A 23,241-nucleotide genomic window follows, 5' to 3' on the forward strand; every position below is an offset into this window, starting at 1 on the left:
TTGAGGGGACAGCTGCTGGGGTCCAGCCTGTGTCTGGCCCTGCCACCACCTGGACAGGCCTGGCCTGAGACCCAGGGCGGCCCCAGGAACTCCACCTGGATCAGAGTCGATGGAGCGTAACTCCCCCGAGCAGAGTCCTGGCACGTGCACGGAGGATGCTGACCATCGGACACCCAGCCTGAGCGCAGCGCCCTCTGGCCTGACGCGCACCTGAGAAGCGGGCCCTTCCTGGCTGGCCAAGTGATGCACAGGTAGGGCCCGTGCCCCATGTGGACCCTTGACCTCACCACCACTGAGGCCTCCAGTTGTGAGTCAAGGCAAGCTGGAGACCCAGAGGCCACCTTCTATCTGGCTGTGTGACCACAATCAAGTCAGGTGACATCTCTGGTCACAGCTTCATTTACCACATGGTAGCCAGTTTCTGAGGTCACAGGGGGCTACAAGGCCAAGATTGTAGGAGTCTAACTATAGCTCTCACAGTGTGGCCTGAGGCCATCCTTCACCTCCTGCCCTAGCTAGTGGTCCTCATCTGATACAACCCTCAGGCTTCCTGGGAGTCGCTGCAAAGCTCCTGCCGTTGGGGCAGACATTCCCGTGAGGGAGGCTGGGAGGCGAGGCCCTTTCATGAGGTAGGAAAACGTGTGTGACCTCAAAGTGTGGGCGAGGCCTTTAGTTATGGCTGCTGCTGGCCATGTCCCCTGGCCAGAGCCTCCTCACTGGCTCCTGGGCAGCCCAGCACCCCAGAGGCAACCCGTGGGCTCAGACACCGGGAGACGCCTGCACCCATCCCACCTGGACAGTGTGGAGCGTGGGGCCAACGGGGCCCCCATTCCCCGAGTGCTCGCTGCAAACAATGTCCTCCCCTCTGTGACTTAAAGACTCTTCATGGGACTGGGCACAGTGGCTCACGCCTGTAATCCCAACACTTTGGAAGGCCAAGGCAGGCAGATCACTTGAGGTCAGGAGTTGGAGACCAACCTGGCCAACCTGGCAAAACCCTGTCTCTACAAACAATGCAAAAATTAGCCGGGCGTGGTGGTGCCTGTAACCCCAGCTACTTGAAAGGCTGAGGCAGGAGAATCGCTTGAACCCAGGAGACAGAGGCTGGAGTGAGCTGAGATCACGCCACTGCACTCCAGCCTGGGCAACAGAGCAAGACTCCGTGTCGAAGAAAAAAAAAGACTCCTCACGGAACCTCCTGGGCCATGACTTCAGAGGCCCAAGAAGCAGAAGCACCCCGACAAAAGGACACACAACAGAAATAACACTAAAAAAGGTCACCAAGACAGTGCAGCCTCGGGCTCACTGTCTCCAGTCCCACCCCAGCAGCTCTGTACCCTCAGCCAGAGGGACCAGCACAGAGAAGCCCATCAAGGGGGCACCCCCCTCCCTCTCTCAGAGAAAGGAGCAAGTGAAGAAGGGAAGGAGGGCAGGGAAGGAGGTGGGAGAGGGGAGGCGGATGTAGAGCCGGGGTCTGGTGTGGACTCAGGAGTTCTGAGGCCAAGGCCACTCTGTGTGCACTTAGTGCATCCTAGTGCACCTGTGAGTCTGTGTGTCCTAGTGCATCTGTGCGTTCCTAGTGCCTGTGTGCCTGTCCTAGTGCGTCTGTGAGTCCTAGCCTGTCTGTGCATCCTAGTGCCTCTGTGTGTCTGTCCTAGTGCATCTGTGTGTCTGTCCTGGTGCGTCTGTGTCCTAGGGTCGCTGTATGTCTTAGTGCATTTGTGTGCCTAGTGCACTGTGCATGGTGGGAGCCTGAGTGTGGCCGGGCTCTGACCTTGGCCTGGGTCAGGGAGTGCAGCTTCTCCTTGCAGGCCTGCTCGGCCGTGGCCAGCGCCTCCATGGCCTTCCAGTTCTTCTCCCGGAGGTCCTGGAGGGGACACAGGCGACACGTCAGCAGCCTGCGCTGGTCAGTCACTGACACACCCCCACGAGCTGCCTAAGGTAGTGTCAGACAGGACAGGGCCCAGAGACCCTCCCTGATGCCACCCTGGCCCATAGAGGACCTGCCACAGGACAAAATGCCCTTTCCTTGGCCCATGACCATGGCGCCTGAACACAAGGCCTGGGTGCCACAGCCAGAGGTGGGTAGCATGGCACAGGGTGAAGAGGTGGCGCCTTTTCGATGAAGACACCCCTAGCCAGAGGGAGGAGGGAGGGCGGAAGGAGGAGGGCCAGCCTGTGACCTCAGAGGGAAGAGGTTCCTGCCGCCAACTGGTTAGTGCTGATCCCTCGGGCCAGCTCTGGCGGAGCCTGGCACAGGGAGGCCAAGGCCAGGGCCTGCCTTGGGAAGCTGCAGCCTCTGCAGGGAACCACCAGGCCAGCTAGCAAACCCGGCTCTGTGAGAAGGGGGCAGCAGGGTGTGGCCAAGGCCACACCGGGACAGCAGGCATGCCACCTGCCCAGCTTCTACACCCCCTTCTCCTGGGACCAGGATCCCCACTTACGGCGACCGCGTGACTCAGGCCAGGCCAACGGCACACTGTCCCCACCCCAGGGATGACTCCATGCTTGAGCGAGTGGCGCAGGCCGATCCACAGGCGGTCAGCTCTGGGTCTTTGGTGGAACTCAGGGGTAAGCAGAAGCACCCCCCACGTCCTGGATCCCCACAGCACAACGGGGTGTAGAAACACAAGCTTGGCCCTCCTCTGAGTCCGGGGCGGGTGCCACACCGCAGAACCTTTCCCTGCCCTACTTGTGCTGCCCTGGCCCGTCCGTCCCCGCCTGTGCCTGCCGCACTCACATTGTTCTTCACTTTCTGCTGCTCGACGGCCTCCCTGAGCTCGGTGGCCTCCTTCTCCAGACCCGACACCTGGGACTCCAGCTCCTTGAGGCTGAAGGGACACGGGGAGGTCACCGCCCAGGCTCCAAGGGGCTACATCCCCCACAGATCCCACCTGAGGCCCCATCCAGGGAGGAGCACCTTCGAGGCTGAACCATCTGGCCAGAGACAGTCCCCTCCGGCTGCCCCCACCTCACCCAGCGTGAGCTCCCAGGGAGGCCTGAGCAGCTCCTTAGCCCCCTCCCCTCCCACCCATCCAGACCACTGACCCCAGAGCTGTCACCAGAGTCCTAGTTGGTGACACCGGAGAGTTGGGTTATCAGGAGAGGCGGAATCATGACCCTGCCCTCAGAGCTCCCCTGGGGCCCTCACAGCTTTTCCCTCCAATCCCCGCATCATGTGACAGCCTCCTCCAGCAAACCGCCCCAAGAGCGTCCCCAAAAGAATGAGACCCCGAGTAAGAGGCGCCAGCAGGCCAGTGGCGAGGGCACACCGACAGTCGCACCCCGGGCAGCCGCTGCCCGACTTCCAGCATATCTGGGGCTGAATCGCTGCTCTCTACTCCAGAGCAGCACGGCCCAGCCTACACACAGCTTTCGCATCAACTGTTTGAAGGAAATAAAACCACCCATTTCTGCCGGACACATCTTCATGATGCAAAAAAATTCAAACTGATCTTAATTGCAACATGAGTTAATTATCCTAGTAATATGCTATGTGGCCCAAGAATCTGATCTTAAAACACAAGAGCAAAACAATAACCTCTCTACCCCAACAAACACCATCAGGAGAAACAAAGTTTGCCCATATGCTTTTTGGGAAAGGAAGGTAGACAAGGTTTGGCTGTGGGTCTTTCTGGGCCCTCGGGGTGGCTGGCTCCCTTTCCCAGTCCCCAAGCTGCAGAGCCCAGTGCCAGGGAACACGGGCTGTGGCCTGGGGATCTGCCTCAGCTCAGAGGCACAGGGGGAGGTGCTTCTTTGGTGATGAGGCCAGGACAAGGGAACTTTGTGAGCTGATGGCAGAGGACACGTCTGACCGCGTGTGAGGGAATGCAGGACATCCTCCACGCCTCCCCACATGCTGCTTCCTGGACCCCTAGCCACAGTGGCCAGGAGCTGCCTCCCGAGACTGTGGGCATGTGTTACAGGATGCGAGCCCCAGAAGCGATGGTCACAAGGACTCCGACCCCTGACTCGAGCCACCCCACCCAGGTGTTGGCTCCGGCCTTAGCAACAGCAAACAAACACTCCCCGAGCGTGGCCTGGCACTGGTGCTGCTGACATGGAGGGAAAACAAGGTCTGGCCAGCGGTGAAGTCACCTCATAGATGGAGGAAAACAACCCTGAGACGCTGCCAGCTCTGCCCCGACGCCTCAAACCTGTGCTCCAGCAGCAAGCCTGAGTTCGCCATTCTGGGTTGTGCAACCATTTTTCCTGTTACATTTCCTGACCTCAACCCCAAAAATCCCTTGCTTGTAGACACAGAACCTCTGACGAGTCAGTCTCTTCCCACAAGAGATGGACGGGTAGATGGATGGAGGGCAGGTGGCAGGGGGCGCTCCCACCCTGGCTGAGGCCAGTCCAGAACAATGAGTTCTGGCTCCTTGAGTGTGATCATGGAGCTCTCCGCAAGGCTGCCTTCTTTCCCGCCCAGGCCTGCCCCGTCTTCTAAATCACCGGGAGGATGGGGGAGGGAAGGGAGCCTCTGAAAGGGGCTCTTCTGCAGAGGACCTGAGCACCCTTCTGAAAACCCTGGTCCCCAAGGGTCTTTGGTCTCCCACGCTGAGGCTCAAGTGAGCAGGCAGGGCGCTTCTCCAGCTTACCGAGTCTGCTGCTGGTCAGCCTCCGCCCGGCTGGCCTGGAATGAGAGACAAAAGCTCCTTGGTCTCCAGGAGACTCATCTCATGCAGCCGGGCTAGTCCACCCACCTGCTGGATGGAGTTCCCTTTCCTCCCTGCAGCCCCAGGAGGCTGACCTGGGCGTCCTGGGCGTCCCGCGCCTGGCCTGCCTCCAGCAGGGCCTCAATGGAACGGATTCTCTCTGTGAGCTGGGAGTTCTCCGCCCTGGCCTCCTGGAGCTGCCCGTGGAGACCACTCAGCTCCTCGCATTTGCTGCGCACCTCCGCCTCGGAGGACTGTAACTTGCTGTGCAGCTCTGGTACAGAGGAAGGGAAACAAGAGAAGTTAAAAGGCTGGAAACCCCGGGAGTGGGGTGGGGTGGGGTGGGGGGATGCCCTCTTAGCACACGCGGGGCACGGAGGACTTCCTCCTGCCTCCTCTGTGTGTCTGGGGCTCTTAAGACATACTATTGACCACTGGGGCCTCTTGTTAGCTGTTGAAGAAAGTGCCACTCTGGCATCAATCCTGAGAACTGTCAGGGTACAATGCAACGCTCTCAGGCCACTCATGAGAAAATGATGGAGACTGGAAATGGACTGCTGCTGAGGCTTTTAAAGATTCATCTTCTAGAAGACTCTAGCTCATACTAACTGAGACCAGAAGTTCTTTAGAAAGTGGCTAAGTGGATCCCACTGCCACACCTCCCTCACCTTCCTCGCTGGGTTCCCCCCAACCCCCAAGATCTCTTCACAGTCGAGAAAGGCCAGGGGGTGACTTTTCTGTCCTGGGCCCCTTTCTCCCCTTGAGGTATCCTCCTCCCCAAGTGACCTCAGACAGTCCCGTGGGTCTAAGTGTCATCTTCGTGCCTCTGAGGCTGCACGCTCTCCAACCCCAGGCTGTGCCATCTGCCACTTCTAAATGAAGCTCTAGTTAGACAACGCAAACCCAGCATCCCGACCTCCCAGGACTCCTCATCTTCCTCCCTCGCCCACTGCTGAAACCTAGGAGGCCACACCGCCATCTGCCAGGTTGCCCTCAGTAGCACCTCTGCGGCCACCTGGGCCCTGCCCTGTTGCCTTGGGCCTTGACAATTGCAAGGCTTCATCCCTGGTCTCCTTGGGCCACTCCTGCCCCTCTGGTCTGTTCTCCGCCTGGTGCCAGTGTTCAGAAGTGCACGAGACCGTTTCATCTCCTGCCCCAAGCACTTCTGTCACACTTTCCACGGTGCCCAAGCTCCTCAGAGGGAGGGTGACCTGGCCCTGCCCCACCACCAGCCTTCTCCTTCCAGCCACACTTGTTGGCCCATTTCTCACACAGGCCGAGTCAGTTCATTCCCACCTCCGGGCCCTGTGCCGGCCTCTTGCCATGCATCCCCTCCTGCCTCAGAGTCTCCAGGACCACACAATCTAAAGCCATGCCCAGGCCTCTGGAGCAGGGGCCGGCAAGCTGGGGCCGTGCCTCCCAACCTCCGTTTTTCCAGGTGGTATCAATGAAGCATTCTTTGAACACAGCCAGGCCCCTGTTCACCCAGTGTCAATGGGCACTTTTGCCCAGTCCAAACCACTGTGGCAGAGCTGAGCAGTTGTGACAGAGACTGGCCAGAAGCATTCACCATCCATTCCTCACAGAAACAGTTGCCAACCCTGCCCTGAACACAGTCCCTGTGTAGAAGGCCCTGCTGTGCAACCCTGTACTTGCAGGTGACTCTGCCATGTACCCCCCGTCCAGCCCAGCCCGGCACCACAGTGGTGCTTGGCCCAGGGAGTGGCTCGGGAAGCATCGGTGAGCCCGTGGCCGTGGGCCTCTCACTGGCACCTTCAGCTCCCTTTCTCCAGAGGCTCTTGGCCTTCCATCCCTGTCACCCTTTCCATGACCAACTGGAGCAAGGGAACCACAGGCTTGTAAATCTCGCCTGGCCTCTGGAGCTGACTTGAGTTGGGAGAGTAGAAAGGCCCAGAACACAGATTTAGCTGAGATGCCTCAGGACCTCCTTGGCTCACCCACAGCCAACGGGGACCCAGGCTTGGGAGGGAAGCAGTGACTTCTGCCCCCATAGGCCCCGCCCCCACGCACACCAGGCCCTTACAGCCCTTGCACCCCCCGCACTTCTAGCCTCTGTAGGTCCCATCCTCACAGCTCCACCTCTGCATCTCTGGACAGCACCTACAAGCCAATTGTGCCCCCCACCAGCCCCTGACTGGGCATAATCCCCTACTCTTTGACTTTCTGAGGGGCAGTCAAGGGATCTGTGCTGCCCTCACCCAACAGGCCTAACGGACTGAGTTCTGGCACTGGAAGTGGGGCTGGGCCAGCATGCAGACCCCGCACCCTGCACTGACCCCCTGGCCCCACTGCCGCCGCCCTCACCGGCCATCTGCTGCTGTTGCTCCTGGGCCTTCTCTGCATCCGCCCGGAGGCTGGCGTGGCTGCTCTGCGTGCGGCACAGCTCCCGGCTGACCTCATCCAGACGCTTCTGCAGGGCCTCCTCACTCTCCCTGTGGGACGCCTGGGGACGGGCAGGGGAGTGGGGCGGTGAGGATGTGGAAGGACCAGGCCCTCATCGGCTCTGTGATGGAGGCGGACAGAGCTCTTTACCCCACCAAAGCCCTGTGTGGTCTCTGGTCCATGCGGGAAGGAAATGCATCCCTCACAGTCTAGAACCCGCACAGGCTTCACCTCAGCCAGCATCCTTTCAAGGAGAGAAGGTAGCTGCCAGGGACCCACACTCACTTCCCAGTTCTTCTCTGAGTCCCTATTTTCACATTCTCAAGTGATTCAAATTGACGTGGTTACTCCAAGAGCCCAAAGACACCGATTCAGAGTAAACTAGCGACATTTCCCAATCCAGTCCTCGATTCCCCTCCCAGAGGCGGACAGCTTGGTGGGTCTCCCACCTGCAGCTCCATGTGTTACACACACGCACGGTGCACCACTGCGATCACGCTATAGGGCAGTGCTCTTAGTTCTCAGTACTAGGTGGAACCACATGAAATTGTCAGTGTTTGACCATTTTTACCTACAAAAATGGCAATTTCACATGGTTCAAAAGTATCTCAGAGACATTTCCTCACTCAGGACAGACAGGCCCACTGCACCCTTATTTAGGAGCCACACAGAGCTTCAACGTTTGCCAAGTTCCCGACTCAGCGTCAGGCAGGCTGTGGCAGTCCCAATCGATGCTCCACAGGACACCCTCGTCCACCTGCAAAGGATTCCCACACACTGGGGCAGAAGTGCTGGCCAAGGCCTCCGTTTAACCAACGCTTTGGAGAATTCAGTTCTCCAGAAAGTCCAACCACTGATTATTCATTAACAAGCTTGTCTGGGGGCAGAACCAGGTAAGAGGGGCATCAACAGACGACTGCTGTTTGACGAAGAGGCTGGGAGTTATCCCTCGTCAATGGCTTTACCAAGCTGATCCCATCCACATCCGTTTTCATTTTCTTTTAGGGCAGTGGCTGCACAACCTGGAGCTAGGGGAACTGCTCAGATGAGCACCATCCAGGCAGAGGCGCAGCTGCAGCCAGTGAGCCATCGCCAAGGATGTGGCCACTAGGCCGTGGTTCACGTGTACTGTGCAGTGAAAACTGGGGGCAGCTTTAGGATGGGCAGTGCTTTCTGCATTAGAACGTAGCAGGGATGACTCAGTTCCAACTCCTAGAGAGGAAAGGAGAGAAAGGAGTGACTGCAAGCTGCTTCCAGAATGCACACCTGCTTCTCCTCTGCCAAGTGTCCCAGGCAGGAGCCTGCCTTGCACCCACTGGTTCCAACACCCTCACACCTCTGCCTCGACCAAGATACTCAGGGCAGGGTCACTGCACAACCGGAAGAAAACACACCAGCTGCTGCTGCTGCTTTTCTTTAAGAAAAGGGACTCCAGCTCAGTCTGCAGGGAGACTGACCGCACATGTTCTTCCGTTTGTTACCAGCATTCATTAGAACTCTGATTCCAGCAACAAGCAAACAAAAACCCACGCGCCTTCAGGAGCCCCAAGCTTAAAATCTTTCATGGAAACCACGTGCCTCCATCTTAAGACCTGAGATGACAACTGTCTTTGCCTTGAAGAGAATGTTGTTAGCACAGCCAATCACGCTGAACAATTTCAGAAGCAGGTCCCATGGCTGGGCGGGCTGGCTAGGGACTTTCATAAGACTCTCCCGGATTTCTAAAATTCAGTTATTCTAGAAGGATGTCATCGGCACCTTCAATGGGTACTTTCTTCCAAGCAGACCCCAAGAGGTCGTCCGGGGAGAGACAGGCAATGGGAGGCAGGGCACCTCCCTGATGCCAGTGCTCCAGGACCCAAGGTCAGCACAGGCCCCCCCGCCCTCATTCCTGCATAGCTGGCTGGGAGCGAAGGGGCCTCGGGTGAAGGAAGGACGGTCACAATACGGAAGAAGCCCCATTTTCACCACAGCAAAAGAGAGACACTTTCTACAACCTCCACCGCCAGTCTGACTTGGAGATACCTTGAATGAAATTTTGTAGAGTCACATTGAGCTCTTTTTCTGAAAAGTACTGATCTAGTCCTAGGCGCTCTGGGTGTAAGAGCATGGCTAATTCCCGCAGTCACCCTGCAGGACAGCTCCTACTGTCCTGCCCGTAGTACAGATGAGGAAACTGAGGCTCTGAAATAACTTGCTAGGGAGGTAGAAGAGCCAGGACCTGAACCTGATAGCTGGCGCCAAAGGCCTCACTGTCAATCACAGACTCGACAGGCACAGAATCTTTGGTGTCAGACTGGAGAGCAGGGAATCCTCTGCCCAGCCCCAGGCTGTGGACAAGGACTCTGAGGCTGGAGAGGACAGGAGATACTGGGAGCCTGTGGGCCCTGGCTAGATCCTTCACAGGAATGACACGTGATGGTGACAGACCAAGCCCAGTTCCAGGCCCAGATGGACCACAACCATCCAGGAGCCTTTAAAACATAACCATAGGCAGACCCACCCCACAGTTTCTCATCTCACTGTTCTGAGTGGGTCTGCTTTACATGAACATCAGAAAATACCAAATTATCCATCTCAGTTCCACCCCAATTCAAACTGCTTCTTTGTCCACGTTCTCTTTTAGTCCTTGTACACGCTCAAACATCACTCTTAAAATTTCGTGTCTGTTCTAGTTCCTTCCAAGAGGCAGCACTAATGCCCCCACGCACCACAGCCTGGTTTCAGTGATGGGACAGAAAAAGGGTCCTAAGCCCCTGGGGTCACTGGGGTCTCCTCGTTATCCAGAAAAGTTAAACCCAAAGTGGGCATGACATGAGGGTGCCTCATGCCTTGGGTAACAACCCTATGTGGGATCCACCTGCCCAACACGGGCCAGCAGAGGGACGGGAATTCATCAGGCAAGGCCTGTGGGCTGCGAAAACACACTGCATGCTGCCCGCGTTCCCCTGGGGACAGGGGGACAATCCTCCCTCTGAAGGAGAACAGGCACCCTCCTGGGAAAACAGGCCTCCAGGCCACACCCAGAGGTTGAGAAAGAAGAAACCCTAACTGGCCTTGAAGCCAGAGGCTGTGTCCACAGCCTGTGGGCTCAGCTGGCTGCTCCAGAGCTGCAATACCACAGTGGGGACAAGTATGGGAGGAAAAACACGGCTCCAGAGTGAGACTCGGGGTTCAAATTCTGCTTCTGACATGTCCTGGCTGGGTGAACTTGAGGTAGTTGCTGAACTTCTCTGTGCCTCAAACTCCCTTATGGATAAAAATGCAGACACTACCAGTGCCTACCTCAAAGGGTTACCAAGAAAAGTGGCTGAGTTAATGCTTGTAAAATGCTCAGAACAGTGCTTAGCACACAGCAAGCTCCCACTTGCTGCCAGCTATCACTACCACCAAGGAGACTAAGGTGAAGAGTTCGAGCCCCAGCCCTGCGGACACTGTCATCTGTCCCAGTCGAGGCTAGAAACAGGTGCCCAGTGTGGCAGGGCCAGTCTGGACCCATCCCTGCTATGCGGACAGGCTTGCCGGGCAGTGAACAGGCACTGAGGCGGCCGCCGCCCTGGCTCACCTGCAGTTGCAGGACCTGCTTCTCGAAGGCAGCTGCCTTGGCTTCCAGAGTTTTTCGCTGCTGCTCATCTTGCCGTGCAGCCTCCGACTTCTCCACCAGCTCTTTGCTGACCTTGCTGAGTTCCTGCCGGAGCTTGGCCAGCTCTGCGTTCTGCCTGCAAGACAGTTACCAGCCCAACTGATGGAAAGAAAAGAGTGATGGGATTGGTGGTCCAAGCCCTCCCTCCAGGACTCCGTGGGTAAGTAAGCAATTGCCCACGTCGTGAAGCCATTACCAAAGCCATTTTTCCATTATCAGCTGCGTGGGGTTCAGCATGTGTTTTGTTGAAGACACTGTTTTACCCATACAGTGCATGAACTAGAGACAGCATAGAGCAAATGTGCACTAAAGCATCCCATGGGAGCCCCTGCCAGAAACAGCCAGAAATTCACAGAAAACGGCAACACACTGTTCTGGCTGCAAACCAGCCCCGAGATGAAGACCCACCCACCTTGACCCCCTGTAGGCAGCAGCCCACAGAGTCCACGTGCCCTCTCACTGGCCAACTGGACCAGGCCCAGGCTGGGGAGGCTGCCTGAAGCCAGAGCCTGAGGTGCTTACAAAACAGACCCTTCAGGACTGCACTTCAAAAGCTGGGTCTCAGGAGCTGGGAGGAATGTTCCAGACTTCCAGAAGGAGACTTAAAAGAAAAGGAGGCAGCTGGAGGCCTGCCTTTCCAGCGTGAAGCATGTGATCAGGATACCACTCCCTCACTAGCAGACGCTGCCTCAACCCAAGGACTGACTGTCCAGCCAAGGGACAGCACCAGACAAGACTGTCCCAAACACTGGGACGCAGCACCAGGCCAGGCGGAGCTGGGAAACCTGGCTGAGGCTAGCTTGGCTCTGCTGCCTGGGGGGTGGCAGGTTCCACCTCTCTGACTTGGGGCTGCCTTGTCTGTACAGGGGAGGCCACACCAAAGCCCGCTGTGGGGTCATCAGTTCCACGCTTCACAAGGCCAAGGTTCAAGCGACCTGGGAGGGAGGCGGGAGGCCGGGTGGTGCCCTCAAGATGGACTGGGAGCTCTGAAGTGGGCCCGGGAAAACACATCCCGCTGCTGACAGCCACCCACCAGCCAGAGCTTCCGGACTAGCAGGGCCGCTGCCTCAGCGTGACAAGTCTCCTGGCTTTAGAGCCTTCCCCAGTAATGAGGCCATAGCAGATCCTATGTGGGAAGACACCAGAGCATTTCTCAATCCCCACCATTTGCCTTCTGCGGTGGCTTTTGAGGAAACAGCAGCCACAAACCTCCAACCAGCCCATGGCTCAGGAAGGGGACCCAGAGGGACAGGCAGAGGGGAAGGTGGCTGCTGGATCTCACTCCACACCAGAGGGAGCCACAGTCAAAACAGACACTTGGCCCGGCTCCCCTCCCTGTCCAGCTCCCGCACTGGACTTCCCCTGACCCGACTCCCAGCATAAGGACTAAGGGTGCCGGCGCACTCTGCTGTGGTCAGCCCCTGTCTCGGTGAGAGCAGAGGCTCTGGGGATAACACAGAGCTCTGCCAAGTCCCTGCAAGACACTTTGGGCCCAGAGAAGGCAAAGAAATGTACAACAAAAGACGCTGCAGTGGGTTTCCTGAGGGCCGCCACCGAGGTTGTTAACGCTCTCATCAGGGAAGCCGAAGTGTAGCTGTACTTAACTCTGGAGGGGAAGTGCACCCTCCGGCCCACTTGCTATGGGCTCCAGTGCTTCAGTGACTCAGAGACAACACTGAAATGAGAATCTCGCTAGGCAGCTGGGGCCTGTGTGCTGGACACCCTCCCTCGTACCAGCGCATCTGAAGCAAAGGTGCTGCAGAGCAGGAGGCCGTGCTCCAGGGCACAGTCAAGGCCCACCACCAGCCACCGCAGGGACGCTGGGCCACCTGTTGGAAGACTCAGGGGCCCATAACCCAGACAGGAGATGGAGGGTCAGGACAGCTCTGCATACATGTAGGGCCCGTGCCTGGTTCTCGCGCCAGTGGCCTGGCCACAGCCTCATGAAGCCTTCCTCATTCAGAGCCCTTGGGAAGGTGCTGAGGCAGGAAAGCTCAGCTTACTTGCTCTCCACCTGGCTCGTGGCCTGGTTCAAGGCATCTCGCAGGATGGAGTTCTCCTGCTGCAGGCGGGCCAGCTGCGTGTTGGGGCCATTCTCCAGCTGCTCCTGAAGAGTCCGGATCTGGAAAGTCACGGGCGAGGGCATCAGAGGCAGCTCGGCCTCATACACAGAATTGACTTCTGAGCTGTGGTTAGTGAAGACACAGCCCACAAAAGAAAACCCCCAGAAGGCTCCACCTTTTCCACCTGGAAGTTGAGAGGATCCCATAAAACAAGAGGCCTGAAAATTGCAAAGCTCCACCATCAGGGGCTCGAGGCCAAGCATGACTCCCCACACCCAGCAACACGCCTCTCTCCCTCCCCACTGCTCATGGCCTGCCCGAGGCTGAATACTCAGGCCAGGGTCTCTGACACGCACCATGAACATCTGCCTCCAAAGTCACAAGGTTGACTGTTCTAAGACAAAGTACATCGCCACAGCCTCTAACCCCCCGTGAGGAAGCCTCGTTTCCTGCTCTCTGACCTCCGGCACGTCCTGAGACATGCAGCAGAGAGGAGGTTGCAGTGCACTATGAGCAGGGTGTAGGTTTCAGAAGGCAGGGATCAGGCTTTGACTACAGGGCCAGCCTGGGCAGCCACCCAGTGCTGGCCTGGAGCCCCATGCTGGAGCTGTGCGATTTTCAGGCCTCTGGTATTAATGGGATCCTCCCAACCATGTGGAAAGAAGACAGAGCCAGCATTTCTCCAGGTTCACGTGAAAGGTGAGAACTTCAGAGACACCCAGGAGGTAGGGAAACAGGACTGGCCATTTGAGACTAGGCTCTTTTGAAAAGTGTTCTTTCAAATGTATTTCATACCTCCCTGGCTATTAACATTATAGACACACAGTGGGCTGCCAGATACTGTCCAGCCAAATGCAACAGTACCTGGACCCCTAAACCTGACCAGACCTCACAGACCCCTGTGGGCAACCTCAACCCCCTCCTCATGCCTCGCCCTTTGGGCCTCTCTGGTTCCCTCCATCCTGGACCGGGACTGGGTCCTGTCCCATCCCATGCCCCCGCCAGCCACTGCCTACCTTGCCCTGCAGCTGCTGCACCTCCTTCACGTGCTCCCGGTAGCTGGCCTGCATGCGTGCCTGCACGGCCGTGATCTCCTGCTCCCGGGCCACCAGCTGCTTTTTCACTTTGGCCTCCCCGGCTGCTGCTTTGGCCTTTTCCGCTGCCATCTCCTGGGGGGAAAGCAGCAGAGAGAGGGGCCGGTGAGCCTTGCAGGGGCAGGAGCCTATCAGAAAGGAGCAAGAGCATCACCCGGGCTGGGAGGCTGGACAGCAGAGCACAGACCCCTCCTGCTGGCCGGGTTCTCAGACAGACTCAAGCCAGCGGCAGCGGGAGCACCGACAGACAAGGGATCCCTGGAAACCCTGCTGGCCCTGGCCGGTTGTGGGCTCAACGTCAGGCCTTGGCCACAGTGGAGGTGGCACACGCAGCAGGAACAGGAGAGACACGCGTTACTGTCCCTGGCTCTCCAGGGCACTGGCTCGGCCCTGCTGTGATGACAATACCCCGGCTTGACTCAGTCACCAACATCCAGTCTCTTGGGACACCTACTTCTCCTCAAGTGCCTTCATCAGGACTGAAAGGCAGCAAGCCCTGATGGCTAGGGTGGGGGTGGGGCCAGCTGCCCATTCCGCCGTGGCTGGGGTAGGGCATGGGTCTCTGCAGGCAGTCGCTCTGTCCTCCACCCAGGGGGACATCAGCTCCGATCAGTGCCAGATACCCACAGATGAACACGGATGCCGAGTCTGGGGGATCTGGTGTCTCAGGCAGGGACAGAGCAGGATGGGAAGGCTGGCCATGGTCCGTGTCATCCCGGAGGGATGGCTCAACCAGAAGTCACAGGGAGGCAGGATGACAACTGAAGGAAGGGTTGACACAATGAGCCCCTGGGTGGGGGGTGTTCCCTGGTCTAGCAGGCCTGGACAGTCCAGCACCGATGTGGTGTGAATACACATCACAAACACAGCAGGCCTGGGCCACCAGGGCACATGCGTCCCACGAGCGTCAAGGCTGCTCCAACCTGGGCAGTGGGTCAGGAGTGAGGAAATCCACCCCCTCCCCAGACCAGGGCTGTAGGGAGGCCCATCCCAAAGGCCAGAGTGTCCCTCTTGCCTGAGACGGGGAAGAACCCTGAAGGGGAGCCACTGGGTGCTGGTGCTGTTCCATGCTCCTGGCGTTCTCTGGGACCTCCTGGGACCCTTGGCCTCACTTTTCAAAGACAATCATCTTTTTGGCTCTGCCTGGGGTGAGAGGCCCACAGGAGCCTGCAGGTCCGCTTCATTGATTAGCTACAGAAGTAGGGGGCGGGAGAAGCTGACACTGAGCCCCAGCACTGTCCCATTTAATTCTCTCTGGAAGACGAGGATTACAATCCCCATCCAAGCTGACGTCACAGAGCCTTGGAGACGACACACTTTTCCAAGGCTGGGGAGCAGCTCTAAGAGGCAGGGGTGGGGCCTGAACCTAGGACTGTACAAGAACAACAGGTTCCCAGAAAGGGGAAGAATGAGGACACCTGCCCCTCTGTGTGGGTCGGGAAGCCCCTGGGGAAAGGGAGGACAGCTCAGCAGTGATTCCAGGACCCCTCTGCACTGCCTCCTCTAACATGCGCAGCCCCACCGGCCCACTGCTGGCAGACGGGTGTGGTGGGGATGGCTGGAAGCCTCCAAACACCAGCAGAGAGGAGACTGCTGTCTTTGCTAGGTTGTCCACACAACAGCCCTTCCAAGTAGATGGTCCAGTCTCGCGAAGAAACCAAAGCTCAGAGAGACCAGGCGTTCCCACAGCCACATGGATGGCAGGTTGGGAAGCCACACTCGGGTCATCCTCAGCCCTCCTCTGCCACCCGGAGACACCCTTCCCAGCCCTAGGCAGGCCTCGTGCAGTTCCAAGGTCCACCCCGCTCAGGCTCTGCAGACCCCCTATCTCCTGGGGGTCAGGGTCCCAAGGCCACCGGGATTCAATGGCATTTTCCCCCTCCTTTGCCTCTGGGCTTTTTAAAGAGCACAGAAAAGTCACTTGTCCTCAGTGCAGCTGTTTAGCCCTCTATGGTTTCTTTTTTCTTTTTCTTTTTTTTATGGTTTCTTTTTCTTCAAAGAGCTCAGAGTTCCAGGGTTCCTTCTGCTTGTCAGATTCTTAATTCAGTTGCAAGAATCTGATTTATATTCTTGAAAAGCATTCCTGATGGTGGTGGAAGGGTCCGGTGCACGAGAAGACAAGGCATGACACCATCACTAGCATCGGCTAGTGACTCTGTCCCAACTTCTTCCAGGCTCTGTTCCCTAGGAGTAGTGGGGCTCCTCATAGTATAAGCTTTGAGGACTGCAGAGAGCCCTCCAACCTGCTTCCCCAGCCAAGCAAGAAGCAACCTCCACCAAGAAGGCCTGGTAACAGGAACTCCTCCCATGACCCCACCCCTAGGTACACTCTGGGTGGGTCCCAGAGGGCCTCGGGGCTCCTTCTGATTCACAGCCCCATCTCCTTCTGGGCCCTAAAGCCAGAACATGAGACCAAGCCCAGGATGGGGCCAGTCTGAGGCGTGGCTTCAGGACAGAGGTTCTGCTGCCCGGGAAGATGACAGCTGGAATGTTTTTCCAGAAAGTTGTGCCTTCTTGGTTACATCACTGGAGCTCTGCCTGGACTCCTCAAACCCCCCAAAGATTCTCAGATAGCCAGGACAGAGTTCTCAGGGGCATCCGAGCCCATCAACTCCTGCAGACAGTGTCTGGACTGGTCCTTGAACCCAATTCTGCTGGCATTTTGCACATTTGGGAGACCTGGATACGGCAGATGATCCAAATGTTCTTTCTCAGTATGTCCAGGTCATTCCTTCAGCATCAGAACCCAAGAAAAAGAATTAATGTAAACTCTTTTCAACTATAAAAACTTCTCTACAAGGACAAAGAAAACATGTCGAAGGGACTAGAACAAGGAATATAGGTTCCATCCATCTCCCCAGCTCCTGAGGGGGATTAAGGTAAGAGGAACTGCCATACTCTCAGGAATTTACTGTCTCGGATCATTTCCCTCAGCAGTGCTGGGTAGTTGCAGTGTTACCGTAAGAATGACGCAAAAAGGCCAGGGACGGTGGTTCACGGTCCCAAAATCCCAGCACTTTGGGAGGCCGAGGCAGGCGGATCACCTGAGGTCGGGAGTTTGAGACCAGCCCAACCAACATGGAGAAACCCTGTCTCTACTAAAAATACAAAATTAGCTGGGTGTGGTGGTACATGCCTGAGGCAGGAGAATTGTTTGAACCCAGGAGGTGAAGGTTGCAACGAGCCAAGACTGTGCTATTGCACTCCAGCCTGGGCAACAACAGTGAAACTCCGTCTCAAAAAAAAAGAATGAGGTAAACACATCGGCTCTGCTCAGGACTCTCAATGGAGAGCAGGAGCACAGGGAAGAGAAACAGCCAAAGGCATCAACTACACACATTTTACTATTTACAAGAAGACCACGTAAAATACTCAGAAATGCTTCCAGGCTTCCCCTCAGCTGCGGCCCTCGGTGGCCACTTGTTCACTGGCGGCCTGCTAGGCTGAGCCAGGCAAGACCGCCAGAGCGCGTGTGCCCCGCCAGGCTCGAGGGCTGACAGGAGCCAGATGCAGCCAGGTGATGCCTAACTGTACTAATGACCTCTGTGCGGAACAGAACACGGGAGCTCCAGAAGGCTCCTGAGGGAGGGAGACCAAATTGAGTCTGCCAGAGTAAGAAGACAATGTCCAGACACTTAAGCAGGGAAAGGGCATTAGAGGCCAAGGGAAGGGCAAGAGGAGAGCCCCAGAGGAGGCAAGAAAGGGCGCAGCACGTCTGGGCACAGGTAGGGAAAGGGAAGAGGCGAGGCTAGAGGCAGGGTGAGTGGCTGAGCCGGGGCTTGAGGGATAGACTTAGGTCTGAAGATGGGGGGCCACTGGCAGAACCTGATGCGGGTCCTCACAGATTAGCATTTGGGAGCCCAAGAGGACTTCTTCCGGCTTAGGGAGGAGGGCGTGGGTGGGAGGGAGGCCATGCACCGTTAACCTTCTCCTCACCTAAAAGCCAAGGCCAGTGGTCTCCGAGGAGACTGGGTACTGAATGAGGACCCCAGGCTGCCCTGAGCATGCAGCCAGGGAGATATTCTACCACCCCAGCGGGGTTGGGAGCAGCATCAAAGGGTGGCCATCTAAGGTGTGTCTTCTGGTCCTGCCCGTCCTCCACCCAGTGAACTTCCCATCTGGCTCAGAGCTGTGACCCTGAATTTGCGACAAAAAGTAAGGCTGCCTTACTTCCAATTCTCTGTGCTCGAGCAGACAAAGGCACCCAGAGGAAGGGCTGTAGCCCAGATACTGTCGGACAGTCCACCATCCAGGCCCTCTCTCTGCGCCAGCTGCCCGGGACGGAGAAGGCAGGGAGACAGGGAGAGAGCAAGAGCAAGCCTGCAGTGCTGCATGGGGCAAAGACGGCTTTCAACAAGGCCTGACCAGTCCCAGAGGGCTACGGGGCCCCTCACCCTGCCCTTCCTCCAGGAAGGCTGGGGCACCACGGCCCACCCTCAGAAGCAGAGAGGTGGGGAAAGACCCTGGTGAATTCTGCGGTGGGAAGAGCAGCCCCTATGCCATGGATCACAACACAATCTCAACGTGCCATCAGCCCCGTCCTACGGCAGCACCAACCCACCACCGAGTGCCGTTCAGAGTGCAAATGCTACCTGCCACGCCATCCGCTGACGCGGGGAGCCAGGGTTTCCCTGCACATTCCTCCTCTGACAGCAGCAAAAGGGAGAAGAGCAGCCCCTCCAGCTCCCTCCCCAAAAGGTTTTGCACAATTCTCAAGAAAACCACCTTGAATCTACTGTGGGCACCCTCCTTTCCAGGCACAGCCCCTAGAAAGCCGGCCTGTGACTGCAGGACCTGTCTAGTGAAAGCCAGGTCTGGTCCATCCCCATCACAAACTGACGCTGCTTAACTTCCAAGCCCTTGCTTCACTTCCCTGCGTTCTTACAGCCACGAAGGAAGCCACCACCTCGTAGAGCCACGAGCACTGCCAAGGGTGAGCCACGGCCCTTGGCGCTTTAGGCAGCAGATAAGCAGCAGTCCCTACTCAGTGGCCTGACAGCCAGTGTGGCCTGACAGCCAGCTACGTTCCAGGCAGGCCTGAGCATCTCAGGGCCTGGGATACACCGTGAATGGGGCGGGGGTCCTCAGAGGACGGGGGAGGACAAGCCATCTCTGAGCCCACTTGGGCTGTACCTTGTTGAGCTCCCTCAGTTTGCTCTTGGCGACAGCCGCGTCTTCCTGCTCTGTGGCCAGCAGTTTTTCCTTCTCTTCCAGCTGGCGTTTCAGAATCGCCACAGGGTCACCCTTCTGAGTGGCCTAGAAGTACCCAGAGATGTGTTAACAGAGGGGACAAATGGGACTTGGCTCGTCCCCCGACCCTGGACAAGAGGAGAGGCCCGAGGTCTTGATGAAGTGGAGCAGGGGCTTTGAGTCAAGGGTTCCACTGGGACTCCAGATACTTGCGGGGAAAGGCGCCCTGCCTCGGCCATCAGCCGGCCGGGGCCCCAGGTCCAGTGTGTGTTGGGACTGTCGAGGCCAAAGGCTTTGGATCCCTGGAGTGGTGTTTAGGAGTGGGGTGTTGCAGCTCCTCTGAGGGGTGGCTGGCCACCATGTCTGGCCCGGAGCCTCCCCGAGCCGGGCGTGCGGCCTGTAGGCCTCTGGCTGCAGCATGGGGACCGGGTACTCTGGGGACAGTGGCCTGAGCAGAGCCAGGCCTCTCCCTGGTCATCTTGATCTCCTATGGCCACTCATACCCAGTAGAGCCCCCAGTGACGAGCGACAAGCTCTCGGTGCCACTGAGGCTGTGCAGGATGTGTGTGGCCAGGAAGGGGGTGACCCCGCCGGCCTCAGGACACACCTGAGCATCTCTAACCACTGAACTCTCCAGCAAGTTACCCGGAACTCTGACTCCAGTGAAGGAATGCGCCACGCAGCACTTCTTGGGGACAGCTCTTGGCCAGAGGCACAACACAGTTCAGAGCTCTTAGCCTCTGAACCTGCCCCTGGCAGCACGAGGGAAACCAGGGGCGCTTCTGGGCGGGGGGACCTCACAGGGCCCCACACAGTGTGTCCCTATACCTTCCTTTCTACACCCTGAGCTGTGGCCACAAACTGGCTAGGCCCCAGCTCCCTAGATCCCCTGCAATACGGAGCCCTGCCCCGGCCCTAATCATCTCAGGAGGCGGGCCATGGGTGGCTTGACAGAAGACCAAGCACCTGCAAGCGATCCCTCAGGGTGGCAGAATTCTGCCAAGAAAAAGAAGCGGAGGCTGTTTTATGAATGTTCTCTCCGTGGCATGGCAGGGTGCGTGTGGCCATCCTGACGGGCATCTCGGGGTGGTGGGAGGCATGGGGCCCCAGAACCCAGGTAACCACTGCAGCTCACTGGCCCCTGAAGGGGAGAGGCACGGGGAAAGGCAAAACCACCCTAGCCAGCTGCAGTGGCCTCTGAGTGTGGCCAGCAGGAGGGTGGGCCCACCTTGTGCCAGGTGTCCTGAATGATGCCAGCCTTCTCAGACAGGATCTCGATGAGCCGCTGGGCCTCGCCCTCGTTGAACACCATGCTCCCAACCGTGGAGACCAGCGTCTTGTAGGGGAGGTAGAGAGGGCCATCGGCATCTGGGGACCCTGTGCAGTGAGAGGGAAGGAGCCCAGACTTAGGCGTATGCCACAACACACGCGGCCGCAAAGTCCATCACACCAAGAAGGTTCCGGTCACAGCCAAGAAGAGCTCTCCAACTGCCTGGGGTCGGCAGGCTGAGCGTGGCAAGTGTGCTCCAGTGTCTCCCGCTCTTTCAGGACACCGAGAAACTGACTCAACGATGGGTCCCTGCACCGTCCTAACTCTCCCATAGAAGTCCCAGGCTGGGGTGGAAATAGAGCTCCTCTCTTTTTTTATTTCTACCATCAAGATTGGCCTGGAACAAAATTAAGCAAGGCGTACCTTTCCCGTGGGCTTTTCTCCCTTCCTTTTTTCTCACAAATGCACTGGTCCTGTTCTCGGCCTGCATGGCTCACCAAGGTTCTCCCCACTGGCCATGACTGAGCTCTGCGGCCTTGTGGGACCTGACTGGGCAGCGAATCCACTGTCCATCACACACAGACACCCAGAGCTACACTCCTGCAGCCACGGGAGGGGCACAGAAGGCAAGGAGAGGCTGCTTCCACACATCAGTGCAAACCCTCTATTTCTAGCTCCGTGGATGAAGCTTAGGCAGCGACAGGTTTGGGAGAGGGCAGGCTGGCTGGGTTCCTATAGAATTGGGCCTGTCCACTCGCCAGTCCATGAGTGACTGCCTCGAGGACAGGAAGCCATCTGCCAAAAACCAACCGTCACTTCTGAAAACTAAAACTGCCGAGCCCCTCCCACCCCTGCCACACACACACACACACACACACACACACACAGCTTTGCTCTCATTGGGGCTTGAACGCAGCCTTGGAAGCAAGAAAGGGTGAACCAAGATGCCACGCCTGAGTGCCTGAACTCTTCCACAGCTGAATGACAGCACCAAAAATGAGCCAAATCAGAGAGCGGACTGGCCTACCGCAGCCCCCTCAGCTGAGCCCACCTTGGGAGGACAAAGGAGAGGGCTGGTTTCCATAGCAACCCTCAATTCTCTGGCTTGTCACAATATTTTCACTTACTAGTCACAATATTTTCATTACAAGTCAAAGCATTTGGCACAATACCTTAATGAGGGGAACGTGGTATGTGGGCGAGCTGGTTGCTATGAGCACCTTTATTTCGTAACTTCTTACTCTGGTGAGGCTCAGGAGATTAAAAATAACCATGCTGACACCAAAGGCCTAAGAGCTCATGGGTGCCATGAAAACAGGTCCTGGCAGAAGCACGCCCCTTCAACCTTCTTTTTACTGAAATATATGTATGTCTATAAAGTAATTTTAATGCACACACAAGAGAAAATTCTAACCCAAAAGCCAAAAGAAAATAAAAGCATGCATGGTGTACTCTCAGGAGAAACCCCCTGTTAGTTCACATTTCAGTTCCCAGCCTTCCTGTCTTCCCCCTCAGCCTGCAGGTGCGTGTCTACTGCCAGCACTTTCCAGGACACAGAGGCCACTTGTTTCAAAGACACCTCTGTAGTTACAGACTGGGCAGGGCAGCTGCTTCAGGCAGCGTCTAGCTGCTGGCTGCAAAGACATTTTCCCCTCCTGACTCAGAAAAGTCTCCTCCTGTGCCGTCCGATGTGCTGGGCACCGGCCGCGTGTGGCTGCTGGGCACCTGCAACGTGGCTGGCCTGACTCGAGATGTGCCACAAGTGGAAAGTACACACGGAATTGAGAAGATTTGGTATGAAAAAAAAAAAGAATGTGAAGTATCTGTAATAATTTTATATATTGATTGTATGTTGAAATAACATTTTGGATAAATTGGGTCAAATAAAATACATCGTTAACATTCAGTCCATTTGTTTCTTGCTTGCCTTTTTAAATGTGGCTAAAAACATTGACGTCGCATCCACGGCTCGGACGTGTGTCGCTAACACTCTATTTCTCCTGGACTGGCTGGCCTATTCCTTTCCAGAACCGGGGACTCCCAAAGTGCCCCCTGCTGAATTCCTGGCAGTCCCTGGTCCTACAGAGGTTCCAGAGTGACCCAAGAGCTCTGGCCTCTTTTGAACGCTCTCCTGAGAGACCACCCTTCCAGACCCCACGGCCCCGACTGCGCTGCCGGGTGGGGAAACATCTGGATAAGGCAGCTGGAGAGCCCGCGCTCTAGGGCGCCGCTTCCTGCACAGGGGTCAGCGTGGCCACGTGCTCACCCCTCGCAGGCTCCGTCCACAGAGTGCTCCCGAGAGTGTTCTCGCAGTGGCATTCCCATTAAAACTTTCTAATGTAATTCCGTAATATTAGACATTTTAACAGAAAAAAACTTGTAACAAGTGAAATGAACGCAAAGCTGCACACAGCAAAATTTTAACGCTTTCCTCTGCCATCCCTCATGGCCCCCCAGAAACTTCCACAGCCTTTGCCACACTCATACAAACACTACCTTTCGTATTATTTGTAGAGAGCTATAACTTTACAAAACATTTTTCGTTAAGTATTTTAGGCAAACACTGTGCTGTCTCAACTGTTCCCAAATCAAGGGCAGCACAACTGAAAGAAAAAAGGAAAGCCGCCAGAAGCAGAGGCAGAGTTTCTGGGTCTCCAGATGAGCTGCATTTAAATGACGTACTAACGGGAGCCTAAGGTGAGCCAGGGACATCACTCAGGGCTCCAGCAAATACTTGAAGATGCCAGTAATCTTCTGAATTGTGAAACCTTAACACACTAAACTGAGTCTGTCAGACTCAACACCTAGCCTGTGAAATCACGGATGTCAAAAGGCCCAGGGTGCAGTGAATGCTGGAACAGCTCGGCTCACTGAGGACTTGCTCCTGTGGCTAATGCTTTGCCCATCTTGGTGGGTCTGA

General features: G+C 56.9%; 1 protein-coding gene across 3 annotated transcripts in view; it reads right to left on the reverse strand.

Moving 5' to 3' along the window:
- RRBP1 (ribosome binding protein 1) overlaps nt 1-23,241 on the reverse strand; it is a 67,197-nt gene that overhangs the window by 9,099 nt on the left and 34,857 nt on the right. For all 3 annotated transcript variants that reach the window (XM_011962842.1, XM_011962832.1, XM_011962824.1), the window contains 10 exons: nt 20,280-20,428; nt 18,995-19,117; nt 13,784-13,936; nt 12,708-12,826; nt 10,627-10,780; nt 6,984-7,122; nt 4,754-4,932; nt 4,602-4,636; nt 2,741-2,831; nt 1,775-1,867 (listed from right to left, as the gene is read on the reverse strand). In XM_011962842.1, coding sequence (XP_011818232.1) covers nt 1,775-1,867; nt 2,741-2,831; nt 4,602-4,636; nt 4,754-4,932; nt 6,984-7,122; nt 10,627-10,780; nt 12,708-12,826; nt 13,784-13,936; nt 18,995-19,117; nt 20,280-20,363 — 1,170 coding nt within the window. In that variant the 5' untranslated portion in view covers nt 20,364-20,428. The remainder of the gene's footprint in view (nt 1-1,774; nt 1,868-2,740; nt 2,832-4,601; nt 4,637-4,753; nt 4,933-6,983; nt 7,123-10,626; nt 10,781-12,707; nt 12,827-13,783; nt 13,937-18,994; nt 19,118-20,279; nt 20,429-23,241) is intronic.

The sequence above is a fragment of the Colobus angolensis genome, unplaced genomic scaffold, assembly GCF_000951035.1.
Source record: "Colobus angolensis palliatus isolate OR3802 unplaced genomic scaffold, Cang.pa_1.0 Scaffold117, whole genome shotgun sequence".
In the NCBI taxonomy this organism is placed as follows: Eukaryota; Metazoa; Chordata; class Mammalia; order Primates; family Cercopithecidae; genus Colobus; species Colobus angolensis.